General features: G+C 41.6%; 1 protein-coding gene across 1 annotated transcript in view; it reads right to left on the reverse strand.

Annotated features, from left to right (window-relative positions):
• MALRD1 (MAM and LDL receptor class A domain containing 1) overlaps window positions 1-16,136 on the reverse strand; it is a 245,776-nt gene extending 229,640 nt beyond the window's left edge. Inside the window, exons 1-6 of the mRNA XM_077304219.1 lie at window positions 15,849-16,136; window positions 12,682-12,822; window positions 11,097-11,191; window positions 10,851-11,012; window positions 7,980-8,076; window positions 333-455 (exon numbers count right to left, since the gene is read on the reverse strand). Of these exons, the coding sequence (XP_077160334.1) occupies window positions 333-455; window positions 7,980-8,076; window positions 10,851-11,012; window positions 11,097-11,191; window positions 12,682-12,822; window positions 15,849-16,002 (772 nt within the window). The 5' untranslated portion in view covers window positions 16,003-16,136. The remainder of the gene's footprint in view (window positions 1-332; window positions 456-7,979; window positions 8,077-10,850; window positions 11,013-11,096; window positions 11,192-12,681; window positions 12,823-15,848) is intronic.
• Between the last annotated feature and the right edge of the window lie 515 nt (window positions 16,137-16,651).

Below are 16,651 nucleotides of genomic sequence, written 5' to 3' on the forward strand. Positions count from 1 at the left end.
GCAATGGGTTTCTACTCTCCAAGAGCTGCATCAAGAAAGAAAAACTGACAATTACCACCCTTAATGGTTCAGGAGGATGCTCATGTCTTCCTATAAATCAACCTGTGGTCCTCCAGATGTTCATGGACTACAATTCCCATGAGCCCCTGCCAGCAAATGCTGGCAGGGGCTCATGGGAACTGTAGTCCATGAACATCTGGAGGACCAAAAGTTGACTACCCCTGCTATAAAATGCATTGTATATAATGCAACAAACAGAATATTTTTAAAAAGAGGAAAAGGAATTCTAGTTGCATATATAATTTTAATAAAATGCTAGAGCTAGAACTTACAGCAAAACCCTCCACGTGTGTCCCCAGAGGAGATGCTTGATACATTGGGGCAGTGATTTCCTTCAGGAATGCAGCTTTCATTATGATCAGCATGGTGCTCCTTGCACAGCGAAGCTTCATGGGCTTAAAGAAAGATTGAAGAATATAAAACTGGGAATGGCTTGGTGATATACTAAATTCACTTTAAAAAAATGTCCGCTTCACTGAAGTAGGGAACATTTGTGATAATTGCTGTGGTTAATGGGCAAAAACAGCCACACGAGTAGACAACAGCTGCTCTTTGCCTGCCTCTCCTAAGACATTACATGCAGCTACATGTATCTTCCCTCCACCTTTTCTCTTTTAACAAAAAAAAAGCTGGCTCTTCAGAATGCAAGGTGGGAGGAGAGAGGGTTTCTTAGCGACTTCCCTTCAAGCCTTTATTTTATGCAAAACCTCCAGGAGGCTTGCTTTTCCCCAGTGGGCAGGAAAGCAGAAGGGGAAATAATTAGAACATAAAAACAGTCCAAGGCAGAAAGCACCAGCAGCCCCTTTCCCAAACCATTTCTCCACTCAACCTGCCAGCCTCCTGAGACCAGATTGGTTTTCATTTTTTAAAAGTCATCCAAAAGAAAAAGCACAAGTGCACGTTTAATCAGTCTGTGGGCGTATGAAAGGGGTCATCAGGAGAGAGTGTTTCAGAGGACGAAAGCCGAGTTCCTCTAGGATGTTTCAGTGGCTCCACTTCTGAAGCCTATGGCTCCCATTTCATCACAGATGAACTACATATTGCGGAGAAGAAGCCTCATTTTACAAACACTGAATCAAAGGACCCTGCTTTGGAGTATCTGTCTCCCATAGGATAGACATCTTACTCTCCTTTTCTAACATATCTTGGAAGAACATCAGCCTATAGATTTGTTCTAGTATTACTCTTCTGTTTTCCCAAGGCAGTATGCTGCATGTGGATTCTCAAGGCTGCAAAGTGGGAGAAAGGAGAAGGTCAGAACGGATTTCCTGCATCCTAGCAGGACCACTGAGGTGCTCATGAAAATTTTAAGATAGTCCCCTGCTTTCCATCAGATCTGCTGAAATGTCTGGAGATCAAGGCTGTGCATGCATGTTAGGCTACCCAAGAATACTGGTTGTAAAGGCACAAGAAAGGCTGAAGGGATTATTCCTTTCTTCCTCCTTTACAGCGTGAAGGAACAAAACGTAAGTATAAAAAGATGATATTTTTGACAGGTGATTTGCTTGTGCTTATGCACAATAATGCATAAAACAAGGAGTTTGGGGAGGAAAATAACATGCAGAGCACAACACCATCAGTCTGAACAGGGGGAAGAAAGATCTCAGGGGAAACATGTTCCATGTTCTGAGGGCTAAACTGGAGGGCTGGAGACTGGATGTTGGGATGGTTAGGTGGATAGGGAACTGGTTCGAGAGCCACACCCAAAGAGTAGTTGTCAATGGCGTTTCATTGGATTGGAGGGAAGTGAGCAGTGAGGTGCCACAGATCCCGGTACTGGCTCTGGTACTTTGCAACATTTTTTATCAATGATCTGGATGAGGGGGTGGAGGGACTACTCATTAATTTGAAAATTATATCAAATCTGGCTTCAGATTGGCCAGCTGACCAGCCACACCAGCAGGCTGCCTTTTGGGAACCAAGCAACTCCCTAGGTCAAGGTCCCCTAAACCACCAGGCCTGCTGGGCCTACAGGAGGGTGGTATTGGTGGGGGACCAACAGGCATCAGCCTCTGTTAGGTCACCCACCTTCACCCGCACAGTGAAGCAGCCCCTTCCCACCAGACTTGTGTGTGAATAACACAACTGGTATCATAACCCCAATCAGAAATAAACATCAACTCCATCAAAGGACCAAAAACAGGGAGGGAGAGTGGGACAATGGGAAGAGCCACGAGGCATAAAGAGGGAGTGCACCTGAGCTGCCATAGTTAAATGGCTGCTGGATCGTCCCATGCCTTTACCTTGGTTAGCAGTGAATGGCCTTCTAACAGCCTGTCACCTAGGGCGGTCATTTACCATGTGGGGACAGCATTCTACCTGTCCCACCTCCTGTTACCTAGCCTGTCCCCAGCAAATGGTATGGGAAGAATGTGGGGCTAGAATGGCATCCCCCAAAGTTATAACATTGTTTCCAGACATGTAACCAGGAATCACATCCCTATGTTACTGGCTGCTCTGGCATTCATTCAAAACTCTGTGGTGTGAGAACTGCAGATGACACAATTATATTGCTTCCAATTGTGGCTCGAAATTATGTTATAACCTCTCGGGACATCATTCTACTGAGTCTCTGGCCCTCAAGGTTTCCTGGGAATTGCTGCCTCTGTCTGACAATCAGCTGAGAGGCAGCCTTGAGTCAGGGGTACAGAAAGAGAGGATGAGTCCTAGCTGACACGTGAGAGCCATGGCAGCTTCCCACATAAATTGCTCAGTTCTCATAGAAGATATGAAAAGGCATAGCCAGTAGAGAGGCTGTCCCCAGGATGGCCAGGTCTTTCATAAGGCAAAGTGAAATAGCAGTTCTTGCTCTTCAAGCTGAAGGCAGCAGGATCAGGAGAAAGGTAGAGGTGAATTAGGGCTGTGGAACAGTATGCAGAGCTTCTTACTGGCAAAGATCTGGCCTTTCACATCATGGTCTTTCATAGCCATGAAACACTGAGCCACATGACACACATGCGACTCCGTGGAGGAAATACAGCATAAGACGGCACTTTTTGAGTGGGAAAATAGCCAAGAGAGAAAGGGTAAGTACTATTCTTTTCCTCAGAACAATATCCTTCTGTGACTGGATATTTTTTTTTTTAAGCCTTCATTAGATGCATTTTCATGTCCTGTGCAGTTTGCCCTTTAAATGCAAATATTTGTCCGAAAACAAACAAAATTGCCCTTCACCTTTCTCCTGCCAAGTTTACAGACTCCTTGACAAAGCTTATTGTGACTATAAATTAATTTGGGCAACTGGTTAAGCCAGGATGAATCATAATAATTTTTTTTTAATGCCCAGAACTTGGATTTATATGTAAATCCTTTGGAATGAAAAATCTTTTGGAAATAAATCAGCATTACAAATGGAGTGATTATGATGGATCTATAGCAATTATATTTGGACAATACTTGTAAACCAATTAGAGCAGCTGCAAACCTTTTACCCTTCTGGGCTCTACAATTAAGCACTGCCAGGTCACGGGGTAATATTAAGTCCCCTCTTCTCTAAGGCATTATGACCAAGTCTAATTTAACTGTCTTGAAAAAATCAGTGTGTCAATATGCCAACTTTAAGTACACATGGAAAAGATGAACTTGCTATGCATGCAAAGCATATCAATCTACAACCTATAGAGAAGATTCCAAATGGGGAGAGATCAGTCTGATAGAAAAATTAATAAGAACCGTGCTTAATTGGTTCCTTCTGCAAAGCTGCAAGATGGACATGACTTTGGAAGAAAGCTGCAGCTGGTTTATGAAGATCAATGTTTGAAAGAATTTCCATAATTTCAGCCTTGATGACAAAATGTGCATGCTCGATGAGGGAGACCATTTAGCAGCTGAGGTATAGCTCAAGGAAGTTCTTGAGCACTGACAACAATGGAGGGGAATAATCTTTCCTGTATTTATCTGACTAGTTTGGTGAAGCTCTCTCCCTTGTTCCCTTGACCTTTATCCTGAGACAAGGGCAGTAGGAAAGATTGGTATAATTAGACATCTGCCAAGGCTTATTCCTGAAGGAAGTCCAAACACCAAGCAGAGATAAGTAGCTTCTGCATACCCACCAGGAATAAGAGCCTATACAAGAGGATTCTGCGGTGTCTTGGAGCCATCTCACATCTCTTCTTTGGGAGAGGTTCCTGAAAGCAGTTCTACAAGACAACACATTCCATTGGCTCCATGAGCCTTTCTGATATAAAGCAGAGGGTCTCTATATGTGAGAGGAGTTCATGGGAAGGCAGGGGAGGGTATGCCCTTTCGCACTTTCTGAATCCCTTTCTATACTGCAGTGATGGGATTCATTCAGATACCTGCTTTTGAAAAAATATCAGGAACTTTATGGTTACATTTTCAAGATTGCCTGGAGCAGCAAGACAGGGAAGGAGAGATTATTGATCTGTCTTGAAATAGAGCTTTTCTGTAAAACTCAAATTAGGTTTCATTCTGTGGGAATTTAAAACATCTGTTTCAGCACTTTCTTACTTTTCATACACTTTCTTTCTATAATCAGTCTCTTCTCCTGCAAAAATCTTGAGTTTGCAACTAGATAATGGCTTGGGTTGAGCCAAATATTTGTCACTCTCTGTCTCTCTCTCTGTCTCTCTCTCACACACACACACACACCACACAGCATACCAAAATGTGAAGTGAGAAAGTTGCACTCCACAAGTGGGAATCATGAAAACATTCAGCTCAATATAAGCCAATAACTTTTCCAAAAGAACATTATTAATAGGACGTGTGACTAGAGATGAAGCTCAGCCCGGCAATGCTGTGAAATTATATACCTGCACACTGCCCAAGTGCCTTCTTCTGTACATCTATAAAAGATTCAGGGCTCTAATTCAGCACTCTAATGCTTCCACTCACCCTAGCAATTGCAGCTATTCATCTCAGCAGCAAACAGTCTGAAGCTCAGTTGTCAAGAGCTGTTTCACACTTGACATTTTGTACTCAGAGATACCCAAGTACAAAATATATGAGTGCTGTATCGGCAGCAGAACCATGAATTTTTAGAGAGACAAAAATCAGACCGCTTCACCAGCATTTTAAAGAGATAAAACTTCAACACCCAAATGTGCCTTTCATAACAGATGCAATATATTGTGTGCCAAAGCACCTGTATTAGGTTACAAATGTCAAGTGCGTTTCAGAAACTGCAGTTCTCAAAACTGAAACCAAATGAGCCCTGTTCTTGAGGAGAATGGATCCAGTCACTTATAGTGATGTATCTGGAGCAACGGGACAGCCATACAGTTTGTGTGAATCCTTTGGGATACTCTGATAAGTGGGGAAGGCAGGGCCTTAGAAATTTGGATTTCCCTTTCCAATAATATAGTGGTAGAATGCTCAGATAAGAAGAGTCTTTCTCCATTCTGCATCTGTATGTAAGAACTCCTTTCGCAAGAGATGGAAATTAACCCTGACTCTAAGCAAAGGATTCACCACAATCCATTAGAATAATAGAATCATAGATTTGGAAGGGACCTCCAGGGTTATCTAGTCCAACCCCCTGCAGAATGCAGGAAATTCACAACTACCTGCGCACTCATAGTGAACCCAGTTCCATGCCTAGATGATGCCCCCCTAAAAAAAAAAAAAAAAAACAGAATCCCTGGCCAGTTTGGCCTGGAGGAAATTCACCTCCAACCCCAAAATGGTGATTGGCATTTCCCTGGCCATGCAAGAAAGGGCCACAAGAGCTGAACCCTTCTACCCAGCCACTTACAATCTGCCTAATTTCACAGAATCAGTATTTCTAAGTGATGGCTATCTAGCATCTGCTTAAAAACCTCCAAGGAAGCCTGTTCCAGGAACTTCTTCCAGATGTTTAGCTAAAAATTCTACTGAATTAATTTCAACCCATTGGTTCTGGTCCTACCCTCTGGGGCAAGAGAAAACAACTCTGCTCCATCTTCTATGTGTCAGCCGTTCAGGTAATTGAAGATGGATATCATATCACCTCTTAGTCATCATCTCTCCAGGTTAAACAGACCAAGCCCTCTCAACCTTTCCTCAAACCTCTCATCATTTTCACTGCCCTCCCCTGGATGTGCTCCAGTTTCTCTACATCTTTCTTCAATTGTGGTGCCCAAAACTGAACACAATATTCTAAGTGAGGTCTAACCAAAACAGAGAAAAGCAGTACTATTATCTTGCTCACCCTGGACACTATACTTCTTTTGATACAGCCCAAAGTCCCATTTGCTTTTTGAGCCACTGAGTCACATTGTTGACTCATGTTCAGTGTATGGTTTACTATAACCCCTAGATCCTTTTTGCACATGCAACTACCAAGACAGGTCTCCGCCATCCTATGTTGATGCATTTGATTTTTTCTACCTGAATGTAGAACTTTACATTTATCACTATTGAAATTCATTTTATTCATTGTAGCCCAGTTTTCCAGCCTGTCAAGATCATCCTGTATCCTGATTTTGTCTTCTGCTGTGTTTGCTATCCCTCCCAGTTTAGTATTATCTGCAAATTTAATAAGCACCCCCTGTATTCTTTCAACCAAATCCTTTATGAATATGTTTAAAAACACAGGGCCCTGAGACACTCTACTTGTCACTCCTCTCCAAGAGGATGATGAACCATTAACGAGCACTCTTTGGATACGATCTGAAATAAAGGGCTCTTATATTTTTCTGTTACTTCTAGAAATCCATAAAACAACATAGCACAAATAAAGAGCTGCTTACATGCTTCATAGGTATAGTTCCTGTATTTCTGTAAAGCTGCTCTGTGAAATAAATATCATCCTATGCTCAAATTCCTAGAATATTAAAGATGTGCAAGTTGGCTCTATAATGCAACCACCCTGCTTAGCATTCTTGAAACTACTGCATAATATACTGCAGAGGTTATTTTTACTTCTGTCTCAGAAGACTGTTTTGTTTTGTTCACAAAGTTGTGTGCAGAAGCTAAACTTACTACATTTTTGAATTATGTGACTCCTAGCCCTTGACTGTACAGAGCAACTTTTGCTAGTAATTTTGGGGATTTTACTTCTTATCTGGCCACTCAAGTCACTTCCAATAAGCCCAAAAGACTGAAAGATAGTTTGGGTATTTTTTCGTGCTGAAAAAGCCTGCAACCAAAGCTTATCTTATATGATGGGATGTTCAAGCTCATTGTTGTGGTGTTTAGTGGTCTGCAAGGAGGATTCCAGGAAATCCTGAGTTGCTGCAGATGAATCCATTCCAGGAAAACCAGGACAAATGGCATTCTGAGCAGAAACAGCCAGCTATGGGCTTAGCTGGATGCGCACATGTAAACTCAGAGCTATTCAGACCCTATAAATTGAGTCTTTTTCAATAATTCAAGATGTATAAGCTGTATGCAAATGGAAACACACCCACTAATCCCACCCAGACGTCTATGACCACCAGCCAGGAATCCTACTAATTTACAAGTAGACACATACGATTTGTACACGAGACCAGATAAGGTTCCTAATTGTATACGTGAGTCTATATCTACAGTTTCCTTTAGCCCTTCATCTGTGTGGACAGACTTCCTGAGGTGGGCCAGCAGGCTTGATTACACTCCCATCAGTGTACATAACGCCAGGGGTACTTTGTATGGCTTTACTGTGGCCAGGATGTCTGCTATTTCTGAGGTTCCCTTTGCACAGAAACTCAGCAGTGGTAGATTTGTTTGCAAGGGGTGTCATAAACATAACCAGCTTGTCTTGCACATCACACTTGGTTGCCAGGTTGAATACATAATATTCAAGCACATACTCTGAAAAGCATCTGTTGCACTCGAAGAGCTTGTTACCAGCTATGAGCGAGTGCATTTAAAAGAGGTACTAAAACCTCCCCACCCCTGTAATGTATTGTCTCAAAGCCATTCCCCCCATTGTGTTCCATTTCTAATTAACTGTGAAAGAATAATTCAGCATTTCTAAAACAATTAATTCTTACCCTTTGTCTGAAAACACTCTCCAGTGACTGATAGGTCATCAATAGCAATGGTTTCACCTGTAGTCCAAGATTCAAATATTTGTCCTTGAATGACAACCTGTAGAATATTCAGCAGAATATTTGGAAGACATTATTGTTCCTAGTTGTTGCAATGTTGGACTTTCATCTAATATTATATGTTTGAGGAGTTTCATCATAGGACAAGGCTGGCCAAACTCCAGATGTAAATGGACTACAATTACCATGAACCCCTGTCAGCAGTCCATGGATATCTGGAGAGCTACAATTTAGCCAACTCTCTTCAGAGGGGTTTATGCTCTAGCTCAGGGGTAGTCAAACTGCGGCCCTCCAGATGTCCATGGACTACAATTCCCAGGAGCCCCCTGCCAGCATTCGCTGGCAGGGGGCTCCTGGGAATTGTAGTCCATGGACATTTGGAGGGCCGCAGTTTGACTACCCCTGCTCTAGCTTTACCATCCCAGATGAATCCTGCATCCTTCTAGCACCATTATTAAAAACACTACCCTGAAGAAATTCTATCCATATTAGTAACCAGAAAAAGCTACTTGTTAGAAACACCCCACCTCAGAACAAGAAAAACGATCACTTTTGAGTTTCCACATTTTCTGAAAAATCTACTTTAAAGAAGGTTTGGGCAATTACTGATGACTCAATACCAGTGAAATCTTAAATAAAATTTAACTAACCCATTTGGGATACACTTGTGTCTGAGTAGAACACTATGTATTTATGTCTGTGAAGGAAACTAATATTTCTTTCCCTTCTGATGCCCAAACATGTACTTTTATTAAGTAAGCATTGAAATTGTGGGGTGAGAGATATGTTATCTTCTTTATTTGCATTTTTCATTTAATGTGATTTCTTTGGACACAAAGAATTAGACGGGGAAATACGAGCACAAATTTCCTGTAATAACATTCTGATACCAAGAATATGGCTTTGATAGGCTCTTCCAACTAATGCATAATATACCTGTTATGCAGAAACAAGGGTAAGAAACCTATTGAGCACAATGCTAAATGGCATTTCAATAATAGTAACTATATTGGTTGTAATATTCTTGCACAAAGCACAATAATAATTTTAAAAACATTGATAGTAATATTCTTGCATGCTGAGTATTGTTTATACCTTGTATTTGCTTGGGATGCTTTGGGCTTTTAAAATTGCTTGTTTATAAAGCACAGTCTCTTTCCAGTATAGCAACTGATGCCACATTGGTCCATTTGTCACCCGGAAGGCAAGTTCAAGGCTTAGGGCCTTCTTTCTTAAAGCCCCTCTCCCACTCACACACCTTGGCTTAAGTAAACAAACTGCAATAGGGAAAATGCAGTTTTACACAGCAGGCATGGTACTTTCCATCCCCAAACTCCTTTTCATTTCCAAACCAAAGGCCTGATACTCAGAGTCCCAGAGGTGATGTTGCCTTGTTGAAGATGGTCCAGCCACAGTCCCTCAAAAGCAGGCCTTGAATGAGAAGGAAAGTTCTCAGGGCCTCCCTCTGAGAAGAAGAAATTGGCTCCATTTCAAAGGCAGATGGTCCAGGGCTAACCTTCTCCAAAATAAATGGTTTCCATTAAGGGAATGCTCATGCCAGACAAAAACTTCTTTGGCTGAAGCCTTTCAACATTTCAGTCCAACTAGACCTCATGCTCCACACCCTATGCCAGGTTGTCTGGGAGCATTGATGGATAGTTGTCCATTGACAGAAAAAGCTGGGTGTCATTCATGTACTGGTGACAACCCAGCCCAAAACTCCATCTCAGCTGGGTGAGGGGCTGTATATAGATATTATATTTGGTAAAGGATGGCTCCCTGTGGGACCCCAGAATTTGGGGCCCTATACTGGGACCTACCCTTCCCTACTGCCACCCTCTGTCCCTGATTTTGGATGAAGGACTTCAACTATTTTAAGGCTGTGTCTCTAACTCCTATTTCAGCCAGGCTGTGGATCAATAGTTTGTGGTCCACTGTGTCAAACGCTGCTGTCAGGGCAGCCAGAGTCATCTCCACCCCATGGCCAGGCCAGAAGCTGGATTAGAAAGGATTGAGTGCTGAAGTTTCTTCCAAGAATCCCTGGAGCTATCCTGATACCACCCATTCAATCACCTTACCCAGAAACGCTAAGTGCAAAACTGGGTGGTAGTTGGATGGATCAGAGGAATCCAGCTCTCCAACAAAGGCCTTGCCACTGCCTCTTTCAACCTCTCCAGGAAAGTCCTTGAAATCAGTGAAGGCTGAATATATCCCAGAGGGGACATTGGATCTCCTCACCAATCAGCCTTAACCAGCTATGAGGGACATGGCTCAAGAGGGCATGTGATTGGCTGACAGCTGGCAGCACCTTGTCTACTTCTGCCAAGGAGAGTGGACTGAAGTGGTCCAAAATAGGACTCTGAGACTCTGAGGGGTTTCTTGTTCACATTCTGCATCAAACCATTTATATTTTGCCTTCCCCCTGAAGATTTTATAGCACAGCATGCATGGAGCATGGTTGATGAATATTTGGCTTAGGGAGTCACAAGAACAACTGGTTAACATAACTACATTACATAAAATGCTGTTGGGCAATGTGATTGGTTACTGCAAGAGGGGATAATTAATATCCTCTCCTACCATGTATACTAGCACATGACAATTGAACTCATTTCAATTTGATTTGCATACTTAATTGCTAAATTAATTATTCCATTAACTCATGAGATAAGGTCAAGTAGTAAGATAATACTTGCCATAGATTTATCATTAAAATCCACATCTCATTCACTCAAATTAACTTCTAGTTCAAGTTCTAGCATAAACTGACATTTCAGTTATCCCATATCAAGTGCACCAGAACAGCCAGCATACCTCAAGGTCCTGAGTACTGTTGAATGCAATCACAGCATTTTGCCATTGGTTTTTTATCCCTTCTGTCTGCTGCCAGATGGTCTTTACAGTCTCATCAGAAAGAGTCTGAAGTCCTACTGTAAGGGTTCCATTTATTTGACCGATCCAATAATAAAATGAAATCTAAAAATGAGAAATGGTCTAAGACAACTGGAAAACTGCAGGGGCAGCAAATTACTTGGGGGGAAAAAAGATTCATCCAAATACCTGGCATGTGAGTTGGTAACTTGCCACAGAGAAAGCTTTGCTTCTCAGAACTGAAGGGTATGGAAACCATTCAGAGGACAATGTCAGGAAAAAGGCTATTTATGAAAAGAGGAAGATAGATTATTTCCAGATTTGTTTTCCTTAAAATCCTAGAATTCATGTTCTAAAAAAGCCAAAAGAAACCAATCAATGAAAGAAATGATGAATGAGGCAACTAGCAAACCTACTACTGTGCCCATGGAATTATATGGGGGATAGGGTTGTGAGTGTCCTGCATAGTACAGCGGGGTTGGACTAGATGACCCAGGAGATCCCTTCCAACTCTATGATTCTATGGCAACTGGGAGTCACACATTAGAAAAGACAGCATATCTTGCTTCACATTTTTTGGACAGTGAAGACGATAGAGAACACTGGCAGTGGGAGGGCTTGTGAGCAGACCAGGCAATGAGACATAAGGGTGAGTGGATGGGAAGGGTGCTCATAGGAACTTTCTGTCCAGACCCCCCTCCCAGATCTGGAACCACCCCTGCTTTGCTGTCTGTGTCCCTTTTATTGGTAAAGCCTTCTCAGACTTGCCTTTTTATTCTTGGAAGGCAGTGCATTTTGTAACTTCAAACCTTGAACTTTGAAACCCAGGAATATATTTACTTGATCGGGTGAGTCATACCTTTCTCATCTGATTTCCTGTCTGACTGAAGGTCTGCTCTGACATAAATCCAGAGCATGTTTACCGACTCTTTCTGGAATAATGGACATCTATGCCTACAAGTCATCACTACTCTTGCTCAGTATTGATGCTAAATTCCTTCCTATGCCCACATTGTCTTAGACAGCTATGCACAGACCATACGCTAAATCCAGCCCTATTTGAATAAGTTAATTATAAGGAAGAAAAGGAGCCCTTCCCTCTACATAATTAGCCTCTGTTTTTCTTCAGGGTGCACAGAGTAAAGCAAATTACATTTAAGATTTAAGAGTACGTCATTGATGGAGGGCAAGAAAGAGCCACAAGCTAAAGATTTATCAATTAATGAAGAAAACACTTAAGTTTTCTAAGAAGTCAGACTTGACTCTCGGAAAAGGAAAATGGAAGCTCAGGCTCCATAGCAATTCTATTTGAAATGCATTTTGATGTCATTATTTGGAATGCAAGCCATTGTATTGTGCCATTGAGAGATTAAGGCTAAGATTTTATTATAGACTGTTATTTTGTATATCTGTAGCTATGAAAGGGCTTATAAGAAGAGGTCCTCGGAGAGGAACAAAACTTCACTTTTATACATGGAAACCTATTTTGTCTGATGGCATTATGATAATGTTTGCCTTTGTTGGGATTTGGGTGGGAGAAATAATGTTTTATATTTGTACGACTAATCCTACCGTTGTTTTAGTTGTTTGTCTTTCTAAAATATAATAACCCCTCCTTCTACAGGAATCACTCACATTTAATTAGAGTGTCTCTTAAACTCCACCTAGTTATTAAGCCTGTATAACAAGAACATGTGGGGAGATGGATGTTCTCTGAATTTACCAGCAGTCAGGAGATTTGTTTATTCCTTGTAAGGAAATCAGTTGTTCTTACCTGAGTTGTTCCTATTGTGGTCAAAGAAAGGAGGTCCTTTGATGCTCAGCCCATTTCTCCTGATCCACCCAGAAGGTAATCTTCCATTTCCCAATATATAGCAGCAATCGTTCTCAAAATCGCATCTTTCACAATAGGAATCTATTTTTAAAAGGCAACTTTCATCATTTACAGCTCTTAATTAAGTCACCATTGCAGAAATATAAATTTTGACACATTAATTTTAGTAGATTATTTCTCTGAGGTTGATTCCGCACCAGCGACGCCACTTCGGGCTGCCGCCAGTGCACTGCTGTGGAGCTGCACACTGTGTCCCCACGGGGGACACATTTCAGCTCCGGATCATCTCCAGTGCTGAAATGTGTCCCTGTGGGAAACACAGTGGCAGCAGGAAGGTTCTGTTATGGGGAAGGGGGCAGCAGGAGGTGTTTTATTTTGCTGGAAGGTGGGATTGCATGCAATCTCACCTTCCTACATAATAAACAAAAAATGCCCTAGTCCACCCTGAGGTACTAAGAAGTGTCGCAAAGCTGTCCATGGCATTTTTTGTCCCCTGCAGGCCTCTATAGGACAGGGAGGAGCTGGGCCTGGAAAGCCTAGCTCTTCCCGTCCAGATGAGCCTGCCATGGGGCAGGCTCTGTTGGCCCCCACAGCACTGAAAGGGAATGCTGAAAGAATCTGCCTTTCCTTAGTGAGGGTCTTCTGGGCCCAATCCATGCCAACTCAGGCTTGGAAAATTCCTGAATATTTGTGAGCAGAGCCTGAGGAGGGTGGAGCCTAAGGAAAGGAGGGATCTCAGCAGAGAGTTGGTGCTATGGAGTCCACCCTCCCAAGCTGCCATTTTCTCAAGCCTATCTGTAGTCTGGAAATCTGTCATATATCGGGAAGAACTCCAGACCCCATGTGGGAGCTGACAACCCTATAAACTTACATGATTGATACATGAGAAATATGTGTATTTAGAGAGAGAGAGAGATACGTTCCCCCCTCTCCCTCCAAAATTGGTTCATGGAAAAGAAATCTGCAGTGAGTAGTCATCCATCTGATGCCATAATCAGAATAATTTTGCCTGGAAATACATTGCACATGATAATTCAGCCCTGTTTTGAATCAAATTGTGAGAAGTTTGGGCTATCAAGGTAAGTCATAAGCATTATGAACAGGCAAAATAAACAGTTCGGTACAAATGGAACACTAACATTCAATCGTTCAAGCTGTTCTGGTCCCAGAAAATAGTTTCCTGCCACGCCATCATGTCTGAATAAGATTATACAAGATAAAGTAACATAACTGGAAACAGAAGGAAGGGGATGCCACAGTGCATTTCTCCCAAAATCTAAGTAATTCCATATCTTTTTATTTATCTTCATAAGTGCATAAAAATTGTTGAGGCTAGCAAAAAATAAATATTCATAAAATGTTTCTCAGAAATACTGCTGACATCATTTAAAACTAATGCTTCAATATGCAATATTATACAGGTCAGCAAGACTGTCTTACTCTTGTGCAGCAATGAAGATTAATCACAGAAAATAAAGATTGGATCTAGACATTTGTACCTTCAATGGGGTCTTGAATTGCTAAATTGCACTTTCAAGTATACATTTGTAGGATTTTAGAAACATCACAATCTAGAAAAATGTCATGAACCTGATCCTGTGATCTTCAAGAGCATAAGCACAGCCTACTAATGCCCAGAAAATAGGGTTGGAGAAAGAGAACTAAAGCAAGCAACCATTAAAATCCTCCTCTGTCAAAAGTGATTTAAATGAGATTTACACAGATAGTGATGAAGTAGATTGAGCAAAGGAGATATTGGTCAAAATCTAACAACTCTGACTCAGGAGTGGTTTAAGGATTTGCAGGGCCTAGAGCACTAGAGAAAGGGCCCCAGCAGAGTATAATTCTGGTGAGAACAGACTGAGGGCAGAGCCCCCCCCCCCAGTAGAAAGGGGTGTCACTCCAAGTGTCTTTAAAGAGGAAAAGGGGGGAGAAAAGTGAGGCTACAACCCTGATCAGGGTGGGAGGCATTGCATGTGGTCCTTGGAAGTTTGGGGCCTGTAATACATACTACCTGTGCTACATGAATAAACCAGCCTTCCCCAACTATTTGGGTGAATATTAGTCAAGCAATATGAACTTAACTTATGACTTATGGCAAACTTGCAACATTGTCAAGAAAAATATGAAGATGTTTTCCAGCCTTGTTTCTGCGTCTCAACCCTAGATTTTCTTGATAGTCTCCTAACCAAGAACCAATCAGGAGTAATTCCATGTAGCTTCTGAGGACTGACGAGGTTGCGCTGGTCCACATCTCCATCATTAATGTAAAAGAAAGCCCAAGGGGTGTTGTTAAGCACACCTCACTCCCTGTCATATTTTTGAGATGCTGTATTTAAAAACATATCTTCCAAGACACAAGAGCCCAGCCCAAGCTTTAAATTATAGCTTCTGCCACAGATGAGATCTCAAATCTGTGGTGTACTCAACACAACTATTCATCGCTAGGTAGACCTGCCACATTTTTAGCTGGGCCTTTAAAGAAAGAAATGGGAAAGTAGTGATTTCCTTATTACCAATATCTGAATCCCTTTCTAAATTATCCCTTCCTGCACCCCCACCCCCCAAAAAAGCATCAAAATAAGGAAAATGTGCTCAAGCCTCTGTAGGGTAAAACGTGTTGTAAAATTGAATATTAATATTTATTAAAATTAAAAACCCAAGGCTTAAAATATAGCCTCATTGAAATCCAAGTGTACATTCATGCTAATGCCACCACTGACCAGATGCCTTTCGGCATCACTGCCTTTATCAATGGTCAGGCATAAATAAATAAAGCAGCGGACATAAAATACAGCTATGTTAAATAGACCGTTGGCTCCTTTACATACAGTGACATAATATGTTAACTATGTAGGACACTAAGGACCTTAATCGATTCTATGGACCAGAAGGCTTTGAGGCTTCTTATGTTTCTAAAGCAGGCCCTGGTCCAGAGGAGCACTCCCAGTGCCCAGTGAGTGCTGAAAATAGTAATTTTTAAAAACTGATCTGAAAGTATTGGTTGATTTTAGGTTCTAGTACCACACTTGAGAAACATAAGTGTACACAGTAGCGACATAATCACTGTAAAGAAAATGCACTTAAGTGTCGTGGTAGCTACTTACATTCATCACTGCTGTCCTTGGATTGGTTGGTGAAGCCGCATGCCTCTTTTGAAGAAACCAAAGAGCTGCCACCACACTGAAAACCTTCTTTAGAAGGACAAAGCACTGCCAGACTGAAACACAACAAGGCCCCAAAGATGCTGACTTTGATCATTGAAAACCGTCCTGTAGAGATCTTGTTTTTGTCAAAAACAGCAAACTGGGAAGTCAGATGAAGGGTATGCAAAAATGTCACATCTGAGTATAAATGTTCTTATTAAGCCTTAATTTAACTTCATGTATCCAGGATTTCTCTTCTAATGCTATATGGCATATATCAAACACATACTAATAGTATAACTGTGGAAAATATTTAACTGGATTTTATGGCACGTAGGTGTATTTTGTTGCCTTGCAGAGCAACTCTATCGCTTATAATTAACTCACTGCAGAAAGTTATTGCTCAGCACTCACAAAGACCATCAGATAAATGCCAGAACAATGCACTGCATGGTACATGAGCTAGTATTAAAGGCCATTTTATGTGAAAGCAGCTCAGAAATGGAATAAGGAAAATAAATAAATAGCTGCGGCAAGAAAGAGTGTAATTCCCATTCACTGCAGCTATGTCAATAGGATAACAATGCTGAATGTAGGGTAGGTATTGTGTATGTCTTCTGATACAGTGGTTTGAAGATTGAAGTAAGACCTGGAAGAGCTGGATTCATATCCGTATTCTGCCATAAAAGACCAGCCAATTTATTTTAGTTTAACTATCTTCACAGGACTGAAGAAGAAGAGTTGGTTCTTATATGCCACTTTTC

This window comes from Paroedura picta, chromosome 11 (assembly GCF_049243985.1).
Source record: "Paroedura picta isolate Pp20150507F chromosome 11, Ppicta_v3.0, whole genome shotgun sequence".
Taxonomy (NCBI): Eukaryota; Metazoa; Chordata; class Lepidosauria; order Squamata; family Gekkonidae; genus Paroedura; species Paroedura picta.